The sequence below is a fragment of the Dioscorea cayenensis genome, chromosome 15 (genome assembly GCF_009730915.1).
Source record: "Dioscorea cayenensis subsp. rotundata cultivar TDr96_F1 chromosome 15, TDr96_F1_v2_PseudoChromosome.rev07_lg8_w22 25.fasta, whole genome shotgun sequence".
Classification (NCBI taxonomy): Eukaryota; Viridiplantae; Streptophyta; class Magnoliopsida; order Dioscoreales; family Dioscoreaceae; genus Dioscorea; species Dioscorea cayenensis.
The window spans coordinates 23,063,106-23,078,121 of NC_052485.1; the positions used below are offsets into that span (position 1 = coordinate 23,063,106).

At 33.1% G+C, this 15,016-nt stretch overlaps 3 protein-coding genes across 3 annotated transcripts; 1 reads left to right on the plus strand and 2 right to left on the minus strand.

The window, feature by feature from the left end:
• Positions 1–827: 827 nt before the first annotated feature.
• Positions 828–3,842, plus strand: LOC120277052 (cytochrome P450 85A1-like). The gene is made up of 9 exons (XM_039283800.1): positions 828–1,095; positions 1,207–1,528; positions 1,642–2,040; positions 2,143–2,229; positions 2,366–2,444; positions 2,533–2,639; positions 2,735–2,859; positions 2,988–3,460; positions 3,568–3,842. The coding sequence occupies exons 1-8, from the start codon at positions 893–895 to the stop codon at positions 3,073–3,075; spliced, it is 1,410 nt and encodes a 469-aa protein (XP_039139734.1). The 5' UTR covers positions 828–892; the 3' UTR covers positions 3,076–3,460; positions 3,568–3,842.
• Positions 3,843–6,275: 2,433 nt separating this feature from the next.
• LOC120277051 (probable tRNA (guanine(26)-N(2))-dimethyltransferase 1) lies at positions 6,276–10,284 on the minus strand. Its single transcript, XM_039283799.1, has 12 exons — positions 9,972–10,284; positions 9,155–9,439; positions 8,927–9,014; positions 8,710–8,831; positions 8,209–8,348; positions 8,065–8,137; positions 7,878–7,966; positions 7,632–7,737; positions 7,303–7,515; positions 6,941–7,135; positions 6,778–6,855; positions 6,276–6,683 (listed from the first exon to the last, which is right to left on the minus strand). The coding sequence occupies exons 1-12, from the start codon at positions 10,074–10,076 to the stop codon at positions 6,408–6,410; spliced, it is 1,770 nt and encodes a 589-aa protein (XP_039139733.1). The 5' UTR covers positions 10,077–10,284; the 3' UTR covers positions 6,276–6,407.
• Positions 10,285–11,946: 1,662 nt separating this feature from the next.
• LOC120277054 lies at positions 11,947–12,962 on the minus strand. Its single transcript, XM_039283801.1, has one exon. The coding sequence runs from the start codon at positions 12,884–12,886 to the stop codon at positions 12,059–12,061; it is 828 nt and encodes a 275-aa protein (XP_039139735.1). The 5' UTR covers positions 12,887–12,962; the 3' UTR covers positions 11,947–12,058.
• Positions 12,963–15,016: the final 2,054 nt, after the last annotated feature.

The window sequence follows — 15,016 nt, forward strand, 5'->3', positions numbered from 1 at the left end:
AGGTTTCAATAAATCCTTATCACATAATAAATAAATAAATAGTAAATAAAACTCTCATTTCATCTTTTATTCTATCGCGCAAACTTCCTTTGACTAATATGCATGCATCCTCATTGGTCAAAGTTATTATGTCTTGGGAGTTGAGAACCTCCTCTATTTTTTTTTTAATATATTTTTTCCCCTTTGTTTTATGTATTTTAATTAAATTAAGATTTTATTTTATTATAATTTTTAATAAAATGAACAAATTACATCAATTATTTTATTTAAATATTTAGACTTTACCATAATTTAAAAATAAATCAAGTTCTTAATTGGTAAAATAGAAGTTAAATACTTTAATTATTTGATCACCGTGGTATTGATTTATTTTATTAAATTAAAATGAATATTTTGAAATATTAAAAATATTTTTCAATAATTAATATGAATTGTGAGTATAAATTCTCTTGATATACTGAATATATATATATAAAGATAATTTAAATAAATCTCTAGATTATTATTCTTTAGGAATATAAAATTTAAAATCGTTGGATCATTATCTAACAGTTATTTGTTTATATAAGTAATAAATATTTTTTACTGTTCATAATGTTATTAATACTATAGAATGTGTTTTCGGTGATGTTTATAACGGATTAATCCGATAATTACTTTGGACATCCCTAATTTACTGGTTCTATATATATATATATATTATATATATATATAAATGAATTGTATTTCAGCAATAAATATAGAATATTTGATATACTTAAATACCATCTTGGAACTTAGTTTGCTTTGTGGATGTTGCCTATATATAGCCAAGCAAACACACTTCTCTAGCTCACAAGAAGAAGAAGAAGAAGAAGAAGAAGAAGAAGAAGTAGAGCTTTGGAATTCAGTCATGGTGGTTTTTGGAGGAGTTCTTCTTCTTATTCTTGGCCTTGTTTTTAGTTTCCTAGTGATTTCCAGTGCTGTGTTGAGATGGAATGAGTTAAGGTACAGGAAGAAAGGTCTACCTCCTGGAACTATGGGTTGGCCACTCTTTGGAGAAACCACTGAGTTTCTTAAACAAGGTCCTAACTTTTTAAAGAATCAGAGAGCCAGGTTTATCATCTTCTTCATCTTCATCATCATCATCATCTTCATTTTCTTCTTCTTCATTATCAACAACATGTGTATGATGTTTTTTGTTTTTTTCTGCTTACTGTTTTGAAGGTATGGAAGTTTGTTCAAGTCTCATATATTGGGGTGTCCTACAGTGGTGTCTATGGATCCAGAGTTGAATAGATTTATACTTATGAATGAAGGGAAAGGACTTGTTCCTGGGTACCCACAATCTATGCTTGATATTCTTGGTAAATGTAACATTGCTGCTGTTGATGGCCCTCTTCACAAAACCATGAGAGGTGCCATGCTTGGCCTTATCAATCCTCCCATGATTAGAGACCATTTGCTTCACAAGATTGATCAGTTCATGAGATCTCATCTCACTGACTGGTCTAACAAAATCATTGACATTCAACAGAAAACAAAAGAGGTTTATTTTCTTAGCTTTCTTTTCTTTCTTTGTTTCTTTGTTTTAATTCAGTGTTGGTTTTTTGCTGATGGATTTTGTTGTTGTTATTAACTTATTATTGTGTTGTTGTGTAGATGGCATTGTTGTCAGCTCTGAAACAAATTGCAAGCATTGAAACTGGTTCATTTGCTGAATCTTTGAAGATAGAGATATTCAAGCTTGTTGTTGGGACACTGTCTTTGCCTATAAATCTCCCCGGAACTAATTATCGACGAGGTCTTCAGGCAAGAAAAAAAGCTGTGGGAATGTTGAGAGATCTTATTCAGCAGAGAAGGGAATCAAATTGTTCACAGAATGATATGCTTGATTGCTTGCTGAAAAATGATGGTAGCACAAGATCAATGCTTAGTGATGATCAGATTATTGATTTGATTATTGCTCTTGTTTATTCGGGCTATGAGACGGTCTCTACGACGTCGATGATGGCTGTTAAGTATCTCCTTGATCATCCTAAAGCTCTTGAAGAGCTCAGGGTAAGAACAACAACAACAACAGCAGCAGCAGCAGCTATTAAGTATTAAACACTTCACTACTTAGTCAGTACTAATTCATTGTTTCTTTGTTTGTAATTTCAGAAAGAACATTTTGGTATCAGAAATGGGAAGGCATCTGAAGAAGGGATTGGTTGGAATGACTACAAGTCTATGAGATTCACTAGAGCTGTGAGTGAATTTAAACTATTTTTGCATGAAAAAAAAAGGAAAGAAAAGAAAAGGCATGAACTTTTTGCATGAAAAAAAAGGGAAAGAAAAGAAAAAGCATGAATTGACATGCTAGTGTTATTTGTTCTGTTTTCAGGTTATTCTTGAAACTCTGAGAGTTGCTGCAGTTGTCAATGGAGTTTTAAGAAAGACAACTCATGACATGGAAATGAAAGGTGAGTAGTTGACAAGAGATTTTGTGTGATTTCAATGAAGAATAATCCACAACCATTAGCTAAACAGTCAGTAAATTCTTATGAACAGGATTTCTGATTCCAAAGGGTTGGAGAATTTATGTGTACACAAGAGAGATAAACTATGATCAATATTTGTATCCTGAACCAGCAACATTCAATCCATGGCGATGGCTGGTTGGTTTTCACTTTATATCATTGTTTTTTTTATAAAATAATTTACTGTCAGGTAAAACAAAACTGAGAAATTGACCAAATGTTGACAAATGCAGGATAAGAACCTGGATTCTCATCCATATTTTCTTCTGTTTGGGGGAGGCAGCAGACTTTGCCCAGGAAAAGAGTTGGGAATTGCAGAAATTGCAACATTTCTGCATTACTTTGTTACTAGATACAGGTGCATATATATATATATATATATATATATATGAACACAAAATTTGCAGTAAAGTCATTAATTAATCAATTAAAAAACCAATCTGTACATGAGATTCTTAATACACCTTTTGTGTGTGATTTTTGTAGATGGGAAGACGTTGGAGGAAACCACATAGTGAAATTTCCAAGAGTGGAAGCACCCAATGGGCTCAGAATAAGAGTTTTTGATTACTGACAAGTTTCCAACTCATGTACACAGAATGGAATACTTCTCCTTCCTAGTTACTAACCCATGATTAAAATGTAGAAAAGGCACTATGTATGAATTAGTTTGTCTCACATATTATTTCATTGATGCTGGCCATTAATGAACAACTCAAAAGTTCATACATGAAAATCAAGGAGCTGGTAATGCTAGTGATAACACTGGTAATAATATTATCAGAAATGAAGTCAACTTTGCCAGAAGAGTTGATCCGTTCATGAGGTAACAGCCGATTTCAAAACGGTCAAGGAGCTGAGAGAGATTGAAAAAGGAAACTCTTGGCTCTGCTTTTTGATAGGATTTTTAGAGCCATTGCCTATTGGTTTATTAATGGGAGGAGGAGAACTTGATACAGGTACATATTCTTATATGAACACAATTTGCAGCAAATTCATTTCAGTAATCAATTAAATAATCAATCTGTACATGTTCTTATACAGCTTTTCTGTGTTCTTGTTACAGATGGGAAGATGTTGGAGGAAACCACATGGTTAAAATGCAAGAGTCAGGCACTAAATGGGTTGAGAATATGAGCTTTTCATTACAAACTGGGCTCCCAGTTAATGAAATAGTTCTTGTTTTTGATTACTGACAAGACTCCCTAGTCATGTACAGTGAGTCGATCTTCTTGTTAGTAACTAACACATAAGTAAAATGTAGAGAAAGCACTATGTTTTGTTGATGAATTGGTTTCATACCAAATATTATTTCATTGATATTGGTCACTTATGAACAAATTCAAAACTTCTTGTGTGAAAATTCTCAAAATATATGTTCTGATACACAATTGAAAGCCTATTTTATAAAATATATATATATATATATATATATATATTGAAAGCCTATGAAGACAGAATGGAGCAGCACTGACGTGCACGGCATACATAATACATTTTCAATGGATCATGATTCATGATTAGGCAGTAGTCTCATTCTCACTGACCATTTCGCGATTCGTGTTTTTTTATATTTTATTTTTTTACCAAGATGAGTTATAAGAAAGGCTGGATGTGCATAAACCTCGGTGGAAGTAAAGTAGGGTCCATGTAATACATGGCCACTGGAATCACTCACATACAATCATTATTCACACTTATATAAATTTATCATCATCTGTAATTTAAAATCTCACCATTTGTGAAGAGTTAGAGACCCGACTACCAATAGACCACTTGGTCAGTATATTTTGCGCATCAGACCCACCGTTCTCTACCACATGTTTTAGATGTTCATTGAGTTGCTCAGAGCCCAACAAAGGTTTATCTGCCTCCCGGCCTTCACTTTCAGAGCTTAATGCTTTTCCGGATTGGGAAGGAACCTTGCTAATTTGCCTGTGAAGTAACAAAGGCATCAAAATTATTAACTTTTGCCAAATGGGTAATACAAAAATTGGAGGACAATGCAGAAAATGGCATAGTTGCAGAAGTGGTTCTCTAGAAATGATAACAGTCCCAGATTGATCTGGAGGTTGTGCCTTTACTGGATGATTCTTTACCTGGGTTTATATCAGAATTGATAAACATTTATATGACTCCACAACAGAAACCAGCTCAACTTCAATTCAGAGTGATTGCAACAAAACCAGCATCGCATGATGTACCAAATAATAAATAGAGCATCTATTAAATTCCTTGAAATGTCTGAAGAATGAACAGCCCAGTCGTTCTCATTAACTAATTATAAATGGTACAAGCAACAGTAAAATGATGGCATAAAACATAAAGTGGCAAAATTAATACCTCTGAAATTGTATTAAGAACAGCAGAAATCCTTTGAAAAGCAGTATGTCTTTACTTTGAAACTCAAATTCATCAAAATTTTAATTTACGCATCTTAAGCAAGAAGAAATCAGTAAATAAATAAACATATATAAGTGGATATGTGTCAAATTCTACAAACACCCAAACTAACAAAAATCTATCCAAACTTATCTAATTTCAATTTAAAAAATTACAATCAAAAACAAATTTAAGCTTATCATAAGGTAAAGAAATGCTAGTCCTAGTCTTCTACTAGTCTACTAAGACTAAAGTTTCCACTCATAAATGGAGCATCTATTCCTTACTAATTAATCAACAGCAAAATTGAAATAACTTGAGAAGCTAACAATGGATGTTCATAATAATAGTAATAATAATGAGTTGAAAGAATTTGTGGAAGTCATGGGCATTGTGGTTGTCTTCATATTCAGTGTCAACATCTTGATTCTCTTCTCAATGGTTGCACTGGAGGTGATCATCACTGCTGTTTCCAAGTGGTTTTATGGCAGTGAAGAAACAACAACAGTTGATGATGTAACAAGCACAAGTAGCAGCAGCAGAAGGCAGCTGAATCTGTTGGAGACCATCACTCATCTTTTCTGGTTCAGTGTTATTTCTTGAACTGGCAATTCATTCATTTGAGCAATCATACCTGAAGAATTCCATCCAAATTTTAAGGCATACAAAAAGGGGGAGTATAGATGGTCTAGAAAGACACCTTTTGTCTTCATACATCTGTTGAACAACCCTTCAAAAACTGCTGCTGATTTTGCTGAGACTTTCACTCGCCGTGTTCTTGTCAATATAGGCTTTGACCACTTGTCATCATCTAATCCAAATTATAACTATCCAGGTAACTATGATTCCAGTGTATATTATTTTGAGAAAGCTCTCCATAAAAGAATTTTTCCATCTCAAGAGTACCAATTGTTTGAAGCCACCGTCACGTTCCTCTTAGTTTCTTTGTTACATGACCTTACATGACCTTCTGGCTCCTTTTCTCAGTTGGTTTGCTCTGTTTGGCATCACTTCTATGTAGGCTTATTACAATCATTTTTGTTTTAATTATATCAACATATATATTTATTTATGTGTAATATATTATGTTTAGAATAATTATATCTAATATAATGACAATAATAATGATATATCAACATATATATTTATTTATGTGTAATATATTATGTTTAGAATAATTATATCTAATATAATGACAATAATAATGATAATAGTCAATGACCTCTTGATTTATTGATATTAGATCTTTTGTGTAAAGAGAATGACAGTGTCGTAACTCATGTCATAAGCTTCTTCACAGGATTTGCCATGAATCTTATGTGACCAGAAAGTTAATTACAGTCTATTAACAACCCCAAAAATTATCTCTTTCTTCGGTAAATTTTACCCAAATGAAAAAAAATAAATTAGCAAATTCTCAAAATGGAAGTTCTGATACACAATTGAAAGCCTATAAAGACAAAATGGAGAAGCACTGCAAGAAGTGCATGGCATACATAACACATTTTCAATTGACAACAGAATTCATGACATGGCCGTAGTTTCATCCTCACTGAGCTTTGGGCGCTTTGCTTTTTGTTCATCTTCATCATTGTTGATTTGCTCATCAGTCCCTCTGTTCTCGATGTGTTTTAGATGTTCGTTGAGTTGCTCAGGGCCTAACAAAGAAGCATGCTTGCTCTTGATCTGCCTCCCGGCCTTCACTTTCGGGCCCCAATGCCTCTCAGGATTCGGAAGGAACCTCGCTACCTTCTTTGCTTGCGCTTTGCTGAGAGAAGCAACCGCGCGAGCAAAATTTGCCTGTGAAGTAACAACAACATCAGAAATATTGGCTTTTGCCAAATGAGGAACAAAAAGTTGGAGGCCAATGTAAAAAATGAAGAAAATGACATACTTGCAAACTTGGTTCTCTCGAAAGGATAACAGTCCCAGATTGATCTGGAGGTTGTGCTTTCACCGGGTGATTCTTTACCTGGATGATATCAGAAATGATAAACATTTATATGACTTGACATCAGAAACCAGCTAAACTTCAATTCAGAGTGATTGTGGAATACCCAGCATCGCATGATGTCCCAAATGGCATCCATAGGAGCATCGGTTTTCAGACCTAGTGGATTAACATGGCTGCTTGAAATACGGTACCCAGCATTAATCACAGCAGATCTAAATATAACTGCAGAAGGCGAGGTACATTTGAGAGTGGCACATAAGTTATGCAGACTGACAAAAAGCGGGACATCGGGAAGCTCCTGCATATCATAATATCATAATCGGAAAGCATTATCAACCCACATATATGCATTTTAGAAATGTCTGAAGAATAAGCAACCCAGTAGTTTTCATTCACTAATTTCAAATGGTACATGCAACAAACAATAAACTGATGGTATAAAACATACAATGGTAAACTTAATACCTCTGAAATTGTTGTGAGAACAGCAGAAATCCTTTCATAAGCAGGATATCTTTCCTTTGAAGCTTTAACATTTGCTAAGATAGATGATACCCATTCTTGGTCATGGATAGGTGCAGACCATATAGGCCCGCCCATATTAAATTTCTTTCCACAATCACTGCATTCTTGTGGAACAATTGGACCAAACCCCGGTGCATATTTCAGGCTGTTATTCTTATAGTATCATAGATCGGAAGCAAACAAGCAATTAAGAATGTGAAATGAATTTCCAACACCACTGAGAATGTCAAAGTTGAAAAAATAAGAACAAAACCTAACAAAAATATTACCTTAGTCACAGTCCTTCCAACACTCTGTAGATGAAATGAATCGCAACCAACACACTGGTACACATAGGAGAGTTTAAGAGGTGTGTTCTTCATCGCACTTGCAGAGCTGCATATGAATTCTCTCTTTACTCAGTGAAGTGCATAGAGTGTGAAATAGCTATTTGAGAACCTGGTATCCAACTTTTGTTCCAAGTTTTCCCAAACAGTGATTAGAAGCAAATGTACAATCAAATGAAGCTAGCTTACGTGTAAATGCGAACAAAAACACGGATATAGAAATCCATCTGTACAGAAAGGATGGGAACAATGTAGCGCTTGTAACGGTTTGCATGGCTCTGCATTTGAAGGGAACAAGAACAAAGCATTAACACTAAAAAAGGAAAAAAAACCTGACTAAACTCAAGTGGTCATCTTCAATTGGAAAAGGAATCACCTCAATGCAGGCAAGTAGGATTCTAAGAGCCATCTCATGGCAATATTTTCCCTTCAAAGGGTAAGAACCGTACCTATGTTGCACAAGAAGTCAGTGACACACAAGCCAGCATTAACAAACTCTCGCAAAGTCAAAAATACTTACTTTGAATAGCAGACCTCTCCATTGCCCCCACAAAGAACTGCCATATCAGTAGCTGTGCACATTAATAGGCCTCCATCAGCAACAGACTGCACTGCTGAGTCCAAAAAGACAGAGGGTGATCCATAAGGATCTAGATCAACCTGAAAGATATCATAATCATCAACCGCTAGATCATGTCATGTTCTAAAATGATTTGATACTCAAATGCTTCAAAAAATATAATATAATTTAAGGGTGCAAATGAGTTTAAACATGAATAATTTCTGCTGTCCAAGCTTGACCAACCAGTAAATCTAACTGGTGTCAAGCTAATGAAACAATAGATAATGATATGTCAATTGGGATGATTGATGAATCCATAATATATATATATATATATATATCACCATAGCAAACAAATCCAAGGCTTATTCATATTTCAAAAATGCTTTGTAGATTATTGGCAGGGCTTGAGAATTCTAAAGATTATGAAAATAATGTGTATTAAGGCTAGAATGCTACCGCATCAAATTCCTTTTGGTGACTAAGCATATAGAGTCTGGCATCAGCAAGATGAGCTTCCACCTTCGAGCAAGCAATAGAGCCATTGAATTGAATATTCTTACTACAAGCCTCAATAGACACTGTTCAAAGGATACGGGATATAGTTCAAAGTTCAATCTAAAGTGCTGTCGTAAACTTATAACAACCCTGTATGGTATAAAGAAACAATGTTTACCTTTGTCATTGTCCAAAGCCACAACTTGACCAATGCCATCTATTTCACGTGCATATCGGAGAGCTCGAAGTCCAGAAGCTGCCAAGGCCTTCACAATAGTGGAGTTTCAATGATTTTAGGAAAATAAGAAATTAACATATTCTTTTTATACAGGAATTACATTTTTCAAATAGAAAAAATACAAAAATAAAAAGAATGCAATAGGAAATACAAGTATGTACTATGAACCTCAAGAACTTTAGGTGCCTTGAGTTCTTCATGCCGTTTCCAAGATGACACCTGCACTGTTTCTTTTGAAGTGCCTTCAGGTTCATCCATACAATGTGCATGGTGCTCGCCGTTCTGTTTCCCATCTCCAGCATTGCTTGTCTCCTCCTCTGCAGATTCTGAAGGCGTGCTCTCATGCTCCTTTGATACAGATTTCACCTTTTTGTTCAGTGATGCTGCATGTTCTTCTTTGCGCTTTGAAATAAAGGTCCTTAAAACAGCAATGGACATATCCCTATTGTTGACCTAGATTACAAATTTACCAGATTTTTGTAAGTCAAGAAGACAGCTGCTAAAGTTCATCAAAGGTGAAGTTAAAAACATAAGATTCAAACGTTTGAGCAAGATTCAACACTAGATCAGCAGTAAGCATGAATTCCAAATTTAATATCACACTATTTGAGTACCAATAGCGAAGACAGAGAGATTAAACTTGACAAAAGTTTGGACAAACTTATCAACGCCAAGAGAACACGCAACTCTTAAGCTTGCAAAAGTAGCAATGAAAAACCAATGAAATAAACAAAAACACATAACTTTTAGCAAAACCCATCAGAGAAGTACCACAAAAATTTAAAAAAAAAAACAGCAGAAGAAGATTTTGGTAGCATGGAAATGGAAATAAGTCCAAATCAATATCAATTCAATTCAACACAAAGATGAAAAGATCAAACCTTTAACAAAAACACAAAAAAAATTTATCCAATCATCCAAAGAATTAACCAAATAGTGCAAAAAAAAGAAGCGAAGATAAACCAAATAACAAAAAATCCATCACCTGAGCCTTGTTATAGAACACAGCGTTACTGGAATGCATGAGAATCTCAGCTTCCCCTTCCTTGATCACAGTATACCCCTTGAGCTTATCCTCGGCCTCTCCCATGGCTACCAATCGATAGATAGACAGAAAAAAAAAAAGTTTTTAAATCGGAAAAGAAACAATTTTGATGAACCTTTAGCTCCCAATAAACTAAAATTGGATCAAAAATCCTAAATTTGTGTGCAAAATCATGCTTTTCTTTGCTCAATTTGGGGGCTGCTCTCCCTCTCAGCCCTCCCTTAAACCCTAGCTTTCAACGCCATTAAAGGGTCGGATCCTCACAAACGCTATTCGAATCCGATTAATTAGAATCAACGGCTGAGATCAACCCAACGCCTATATTTGCTTAACGCTGAAATAAATGTCATTGTTGCTCCGGGTCTCCTAAATTTTTTCTTTTTTGAAAATATATATATATATATATATTAATATTTGTGGGTTTGATTGGAAAAAGCTTTATCGATTAAATTTATATTTGTAGCTGACACTTGCTTAGTGCAATAGTAAAGCTCTTAATAGTGCATGAATAAACACGGGCTGAAGCCACTCGCTCATGCACTATAGTAGTACTGTTAATATACAATTAACTGGGTTTCTAGTACCGAAGATGCATTATTGGATCATGGTGTGAGTTTTTATGAGAGGAATTGTATTCTTTACTTCTCATGGATTGCACAACAAGAGAATTTATTGTTGGGAGACTATTTTACTTGATATATCATCTTAGATGCATGTGGTAAGTCTTATTGTCTCACGCGTTAGTCTATCCCACATGATAAAATTTTAGAGAGTTGTTAAACCACTAAAAGTAATACATCTCTATACTTACATGTCTCTTTGATGGCATTTGTCGCTTTTATCAATATATATATATATATATATATATATGTCAACAACCGCTTGATCTCTTGGCATAAAGTTTTTAGAGTGTTCGTGTCCTACAAAGGATACATATTCAAATCTCAATTCATGCAGAGTAAGAGCACAAATATATTAAATGAGTGACTCCGCATATATATAAGATTGTAAGTCCCTAACATACCTTAAGCATTTTGTCAAACATGAAAGCATGTATTTCTAGATTTCACATTCTAACTTCTCCAATTAATTGTTATTAATAGTTAGATAGGTAATACATCCGAATGGCTACGCGTAGAAGATATTCATGGAAAAAAAATCTCAACATTTTTAATATTTTATTTTATTTTTTAAATTAATTTTATAATAAAATAGATAAATCATGATTTAATTAAATAAAGAATAAAATATAGTAAGAAAGAGAACAATTATTTATACTCAGACAATTTCAACTAGTGTATAAAAAAAAAAAAACAAGACTAGAAGATTTAGCTATTACAATTAATCACAGCTTGGAATTCTTAGAACACCATTCAGATTTAAATGTTTTCATGTTTCCATTGCCTCCCTTATTACTTTATTTATTCTTTCCTTTATTCACCAATTTTCACTTTTCATTATTAGTGAACTATTTTGAAGTGTTAGTTGTCTAGTTGTCCTCTAATGTTGTTGTCAGTTGTATTTCTAGGTTCCTGGTTGAATGAATGTGGCTTATCATTTTTATTTTTTTTTAGAAGACAACATATAATTAATTAAAGAAGATAAATTAAAAAAAAATAATAATATTAAAACAGAAGATGTCTTGAATTCACCAACAATAAGTGATTAAAAAAAACTATGAATTACATAGGTGAAAATGATGGTACTGAAAAAATAATCAGCATCATAAAATTAATATCATTTATCATAAATGGCACTACATAAATAAATATATTAATTGAGCATTCTACCTTAAATGATATATGTTGAGCATAGTCTCTCCAGAGTTTAAGGTTTTTTTATTTTTTTTTTTAAAAATTTCCTTATTTTTTTAATTTAAAGACCATATATTAATATTTTAAAAATAATATAAAACTTCCATAAACACAAACATACATATAATACCAAATATTGAACATGAAATTCATACAATAAAATCAAGAAAAGGACAAAAAATAATAAATAGTTTACAAATTACAATAATGATCTTAGAGAAGAACAGCACTAGCAATGGCAACCTCAAAAGAAGTGGTCCCATAAACAGGGAGGTCATTGGGACCATCTCCAATGTCTTCCATGTTCCTCAACTCAAACAAATCAGAGCTTGAATCACTCTCCCCATCATCCTCAACCTCTACTTCATCTCCAACCTTCTTCATTATATAATATTCACCATTAATCCTCCTTTCAATGCAGTGGTTGGAAATGGTCCTTGTTGTCCTCCTCTCTCCTATTCCTCCTGCAGCTTGTGCTTGACTAATTGGTGTTCCAAAAACACAGCTTGAGTATGACTTATTGCAGTCACTGTAACTTCTAAAGCTAATGCTTTCATGGTGATTAAGATGATGATCATGATCATGATCATCAACTTTTTTAAGTGATTGCATGCTTTTGTTGTTGGACTTGGAATTGATGGATTTCTTTTTTGAGGACCTTTGGAGAAGGAATGAGTTGAGATAATTTGCAAGTTTAGCAGTAGGAGAGTTTAGAGACTTGCATGATGATGCTCTCTTCTTCTCTAACTTGTTTTGCTTCTCATGATCAATGAGCAATGCTTCTTCTTGTTGTTGATGTTGTGTTGGGATTAATTCCAAGCTCTTCTTCTTGTTGATGTTGTAATTCTTCTTCTTTGTACTGGTACTCCATGAGCCAAAGCCTAAAGGAAGGCTATCCATGTCACCGGAAAAGTAACGGGAAGCTTCAAAGACGTCGAGCTCGCTCGAGCCCATGCGGCGGTGGCCGGAGTTATTAGAGAAGGTTGTGGTGGTGGTGGTGGACATAGTTGAAGGCATGTGATTTGTTTGGAGTGTTTGCATGGACTGGTTTGTGTGTTAGTACTCTGCCACACTTTTTATAGCTCTAAGTTGGATTAGAATGTGAGATAATTAAGCTTGTGGAGGAGAACAAGAGTTTCTTATCCTTTTGCATAGTTTCACAATAAAAACTGTAAAAAATTCAATTATGAACCTCTTTTTGTTTTTAAATTTATATTAGATTGATAATAACTCTTTTTCTTGCCAAATAAAAGGTTGAGAGATTAATTCCTTCTATTGAGTGTTCACCTTACAAAACAAATCTCTTTTTGTTTTTTTGTATTTTTACTTTTAGATCCATGGACATCTTTACTGATCAATAAAAAAAAAATTAACTATTTGAATGTGAAGTTGATTTTTTTTATTTTTAAAAAGAACAATTATCTAAATATATTAGAAGAAAAAGGACAAACAAGTATAGATACAATGTATTTCTTGCAACATGGATTCAATTAGAGAGAAAGAAAGAAAGAAAGTACATATGATATGGAAGACTCAATACAATTCATCAAAAAGTAAAACAAAGTTTTCAGGAGATGACCACCCAATGGTCATCTACTTGAAATGCCATTAATTGAAAAGTTGAGTTGAAAATGAAGATATTTGTATGAAAGTAATGAAAACAATCTCTTTTAGTAAGTGAGTTGTAAGTGTTGATAGTGAAGACATGAAAAATAGTGACAGATATAAAAGAGATAAAAGAGAAAAGGTGAAGATAATGAATGGATATGAGAGAGATAAATCCAAGGCAAGCTTTGGGTTGGGACATGATAGACATGAATGTGTAGCTTTCTCTTAACAAGGTCTCTTGTATTTATTATTTAAGTCCTTGTATTCCCTTTAGGCTTTAGCTCACCTCCATTCATTCTAAAGGTGGTACCCTTCGCTCTTTGTATTCATCTTGTTTCTCATGACAGTGAGAGCTATTGTGAGGTTGCTTTGTTCCCCTCCATCAACTTCATAGAGTCTGCCAATCTCTTGCTTCTTATTATTTATTTTTAATTTTGTCTTCCACCTATTTTTGTTTTAACAGCCAAATGTTTTAAATCAATTCCATGTAAAATCAATTCGGTGTAAAGTCAAAAAATCTTATAAAAAGATGTGTTTTTTTTCCATATATAAAAATTCAAATTTGAAACGATATACAACTACATTTTCAAAATAATGTATCTTACGAACATTCTAAGAGAACTAGTCCTCTCTTTATATATATACATTTATAATAAATTTTGCTTAAATTTCATGTGCATTCGATTAGAAATATGGTTTATTAGGTATAATACATCTTTATTTATATTTTTTTTTATAAACCTAGACAAATAATATGTCAGAGGTATATACGGGTTCTTACTTATACCACTCACTCTCACCTTGTGACAGTCAGGAGTACTTAAATTCATGATCTCACTCGTACACAGAAGTCCCAGGTGTCAATAGATCAAATGACCGTTACCGTAATAAATTTTTATAAGCTAAAAAACAGGGGCAATAGAATATTATGGTCCATGATATCTTATGGTTTGCACATCTTGTGCCAATAAGCAGATTGGATGTATTCATGGTTGGGTCCCCTTGCCTTTCTTGATAATAGGTTCCTGTCAACATAATACCAGTGTTGGTTGTCTAATCTCTAATGTAGGCTCCTCTCATTTTATTTATTTATTTATTAAATTATTTATTAATTTGCACAATTGCTTAATGCCCATCCACACACTTCGTTCTCAACTTTTTGGTACAATTTTAGTCACAACCACAAAAAAAATGCATGTTTTAGATTGGATCAAAATTAGGGAGAATAATTCAAAGATAATTTCAAATAAATAAACAATTTAAAACTCATAAGGCAACAAAAAGCTCGAGTTGAGTTCATATAATCAATGGGTTTTGAATTACATTAGGATAAATTACTGAGAGTTATATAAAAAAACCTATTTTAATAAATTTTTTTTGTAATATATATACATAAAAAATATAAACTCAAAATCATTTGTAAAAGACTTGAGTTTTTTTTATGTGAGCCAACTTTGCTGATAAATAATTTTTTTTTTTTTTTTCAATTAAATTATTTGAATTAATTTTCAAATTTTATTATAAAATAAAATTATTTATTAATTCATCTAATTTTTTTTTTAA

Excerpts from the sequence above, each read along its gene's own strand:
- LOC120277054 (XM_039283801.1), bottom strand. The coding sequence starts at position 12,886 with ATGCAAACACTCCAAACAAATCACATGCCTTCAACTATGTCCACCACC.
- LOC120277051 (XM_039283799.1), bottom strand. The coding sequence starts at position 10,076 with ATGGGAGAGGCCGAGGATAAGCTCAAGGGGTATACTGTGATCAAGGAA. Across the intron at positions 9,440-9,971 it reads TGTTCTATAACAAGGCTCAG|GTCAACAATAGGGATATGTC; the intron begins GTGATGGATTTT and ends TTTGTAATCTAG. Across the intron at positions 7,516-7,631 it reads TTGGAAGGACTGTGACTAAG|AATAACAGCCTGAAATATGC; the intron begins GTAATATTTTTG and ends TGATACTATAAG.
- LOC120277052 (XM_039283800.1), top strand. The coding sequence starts at position 893 with ATGGTGGTTTTTGGAGGAGTTCTTCTTCTTATTCTTGGCCTTGTTTTT. Across the intron at positions 2,230-2,365 it reads CTATGAGATTCACTAGAGCT|GTTATTCTTGAAACTCTGAG; the intron begins GTGAGTGAATTT and ends TTCTGTTTTCAG. Across the intron at positions 2,445-2,532 it reads TCATGACATGGAAATGAAAG|GATTTCTGATTCCAAAGGGT; the intron begins GTGAGTAGTTGA and ends TCTTATGAACAG.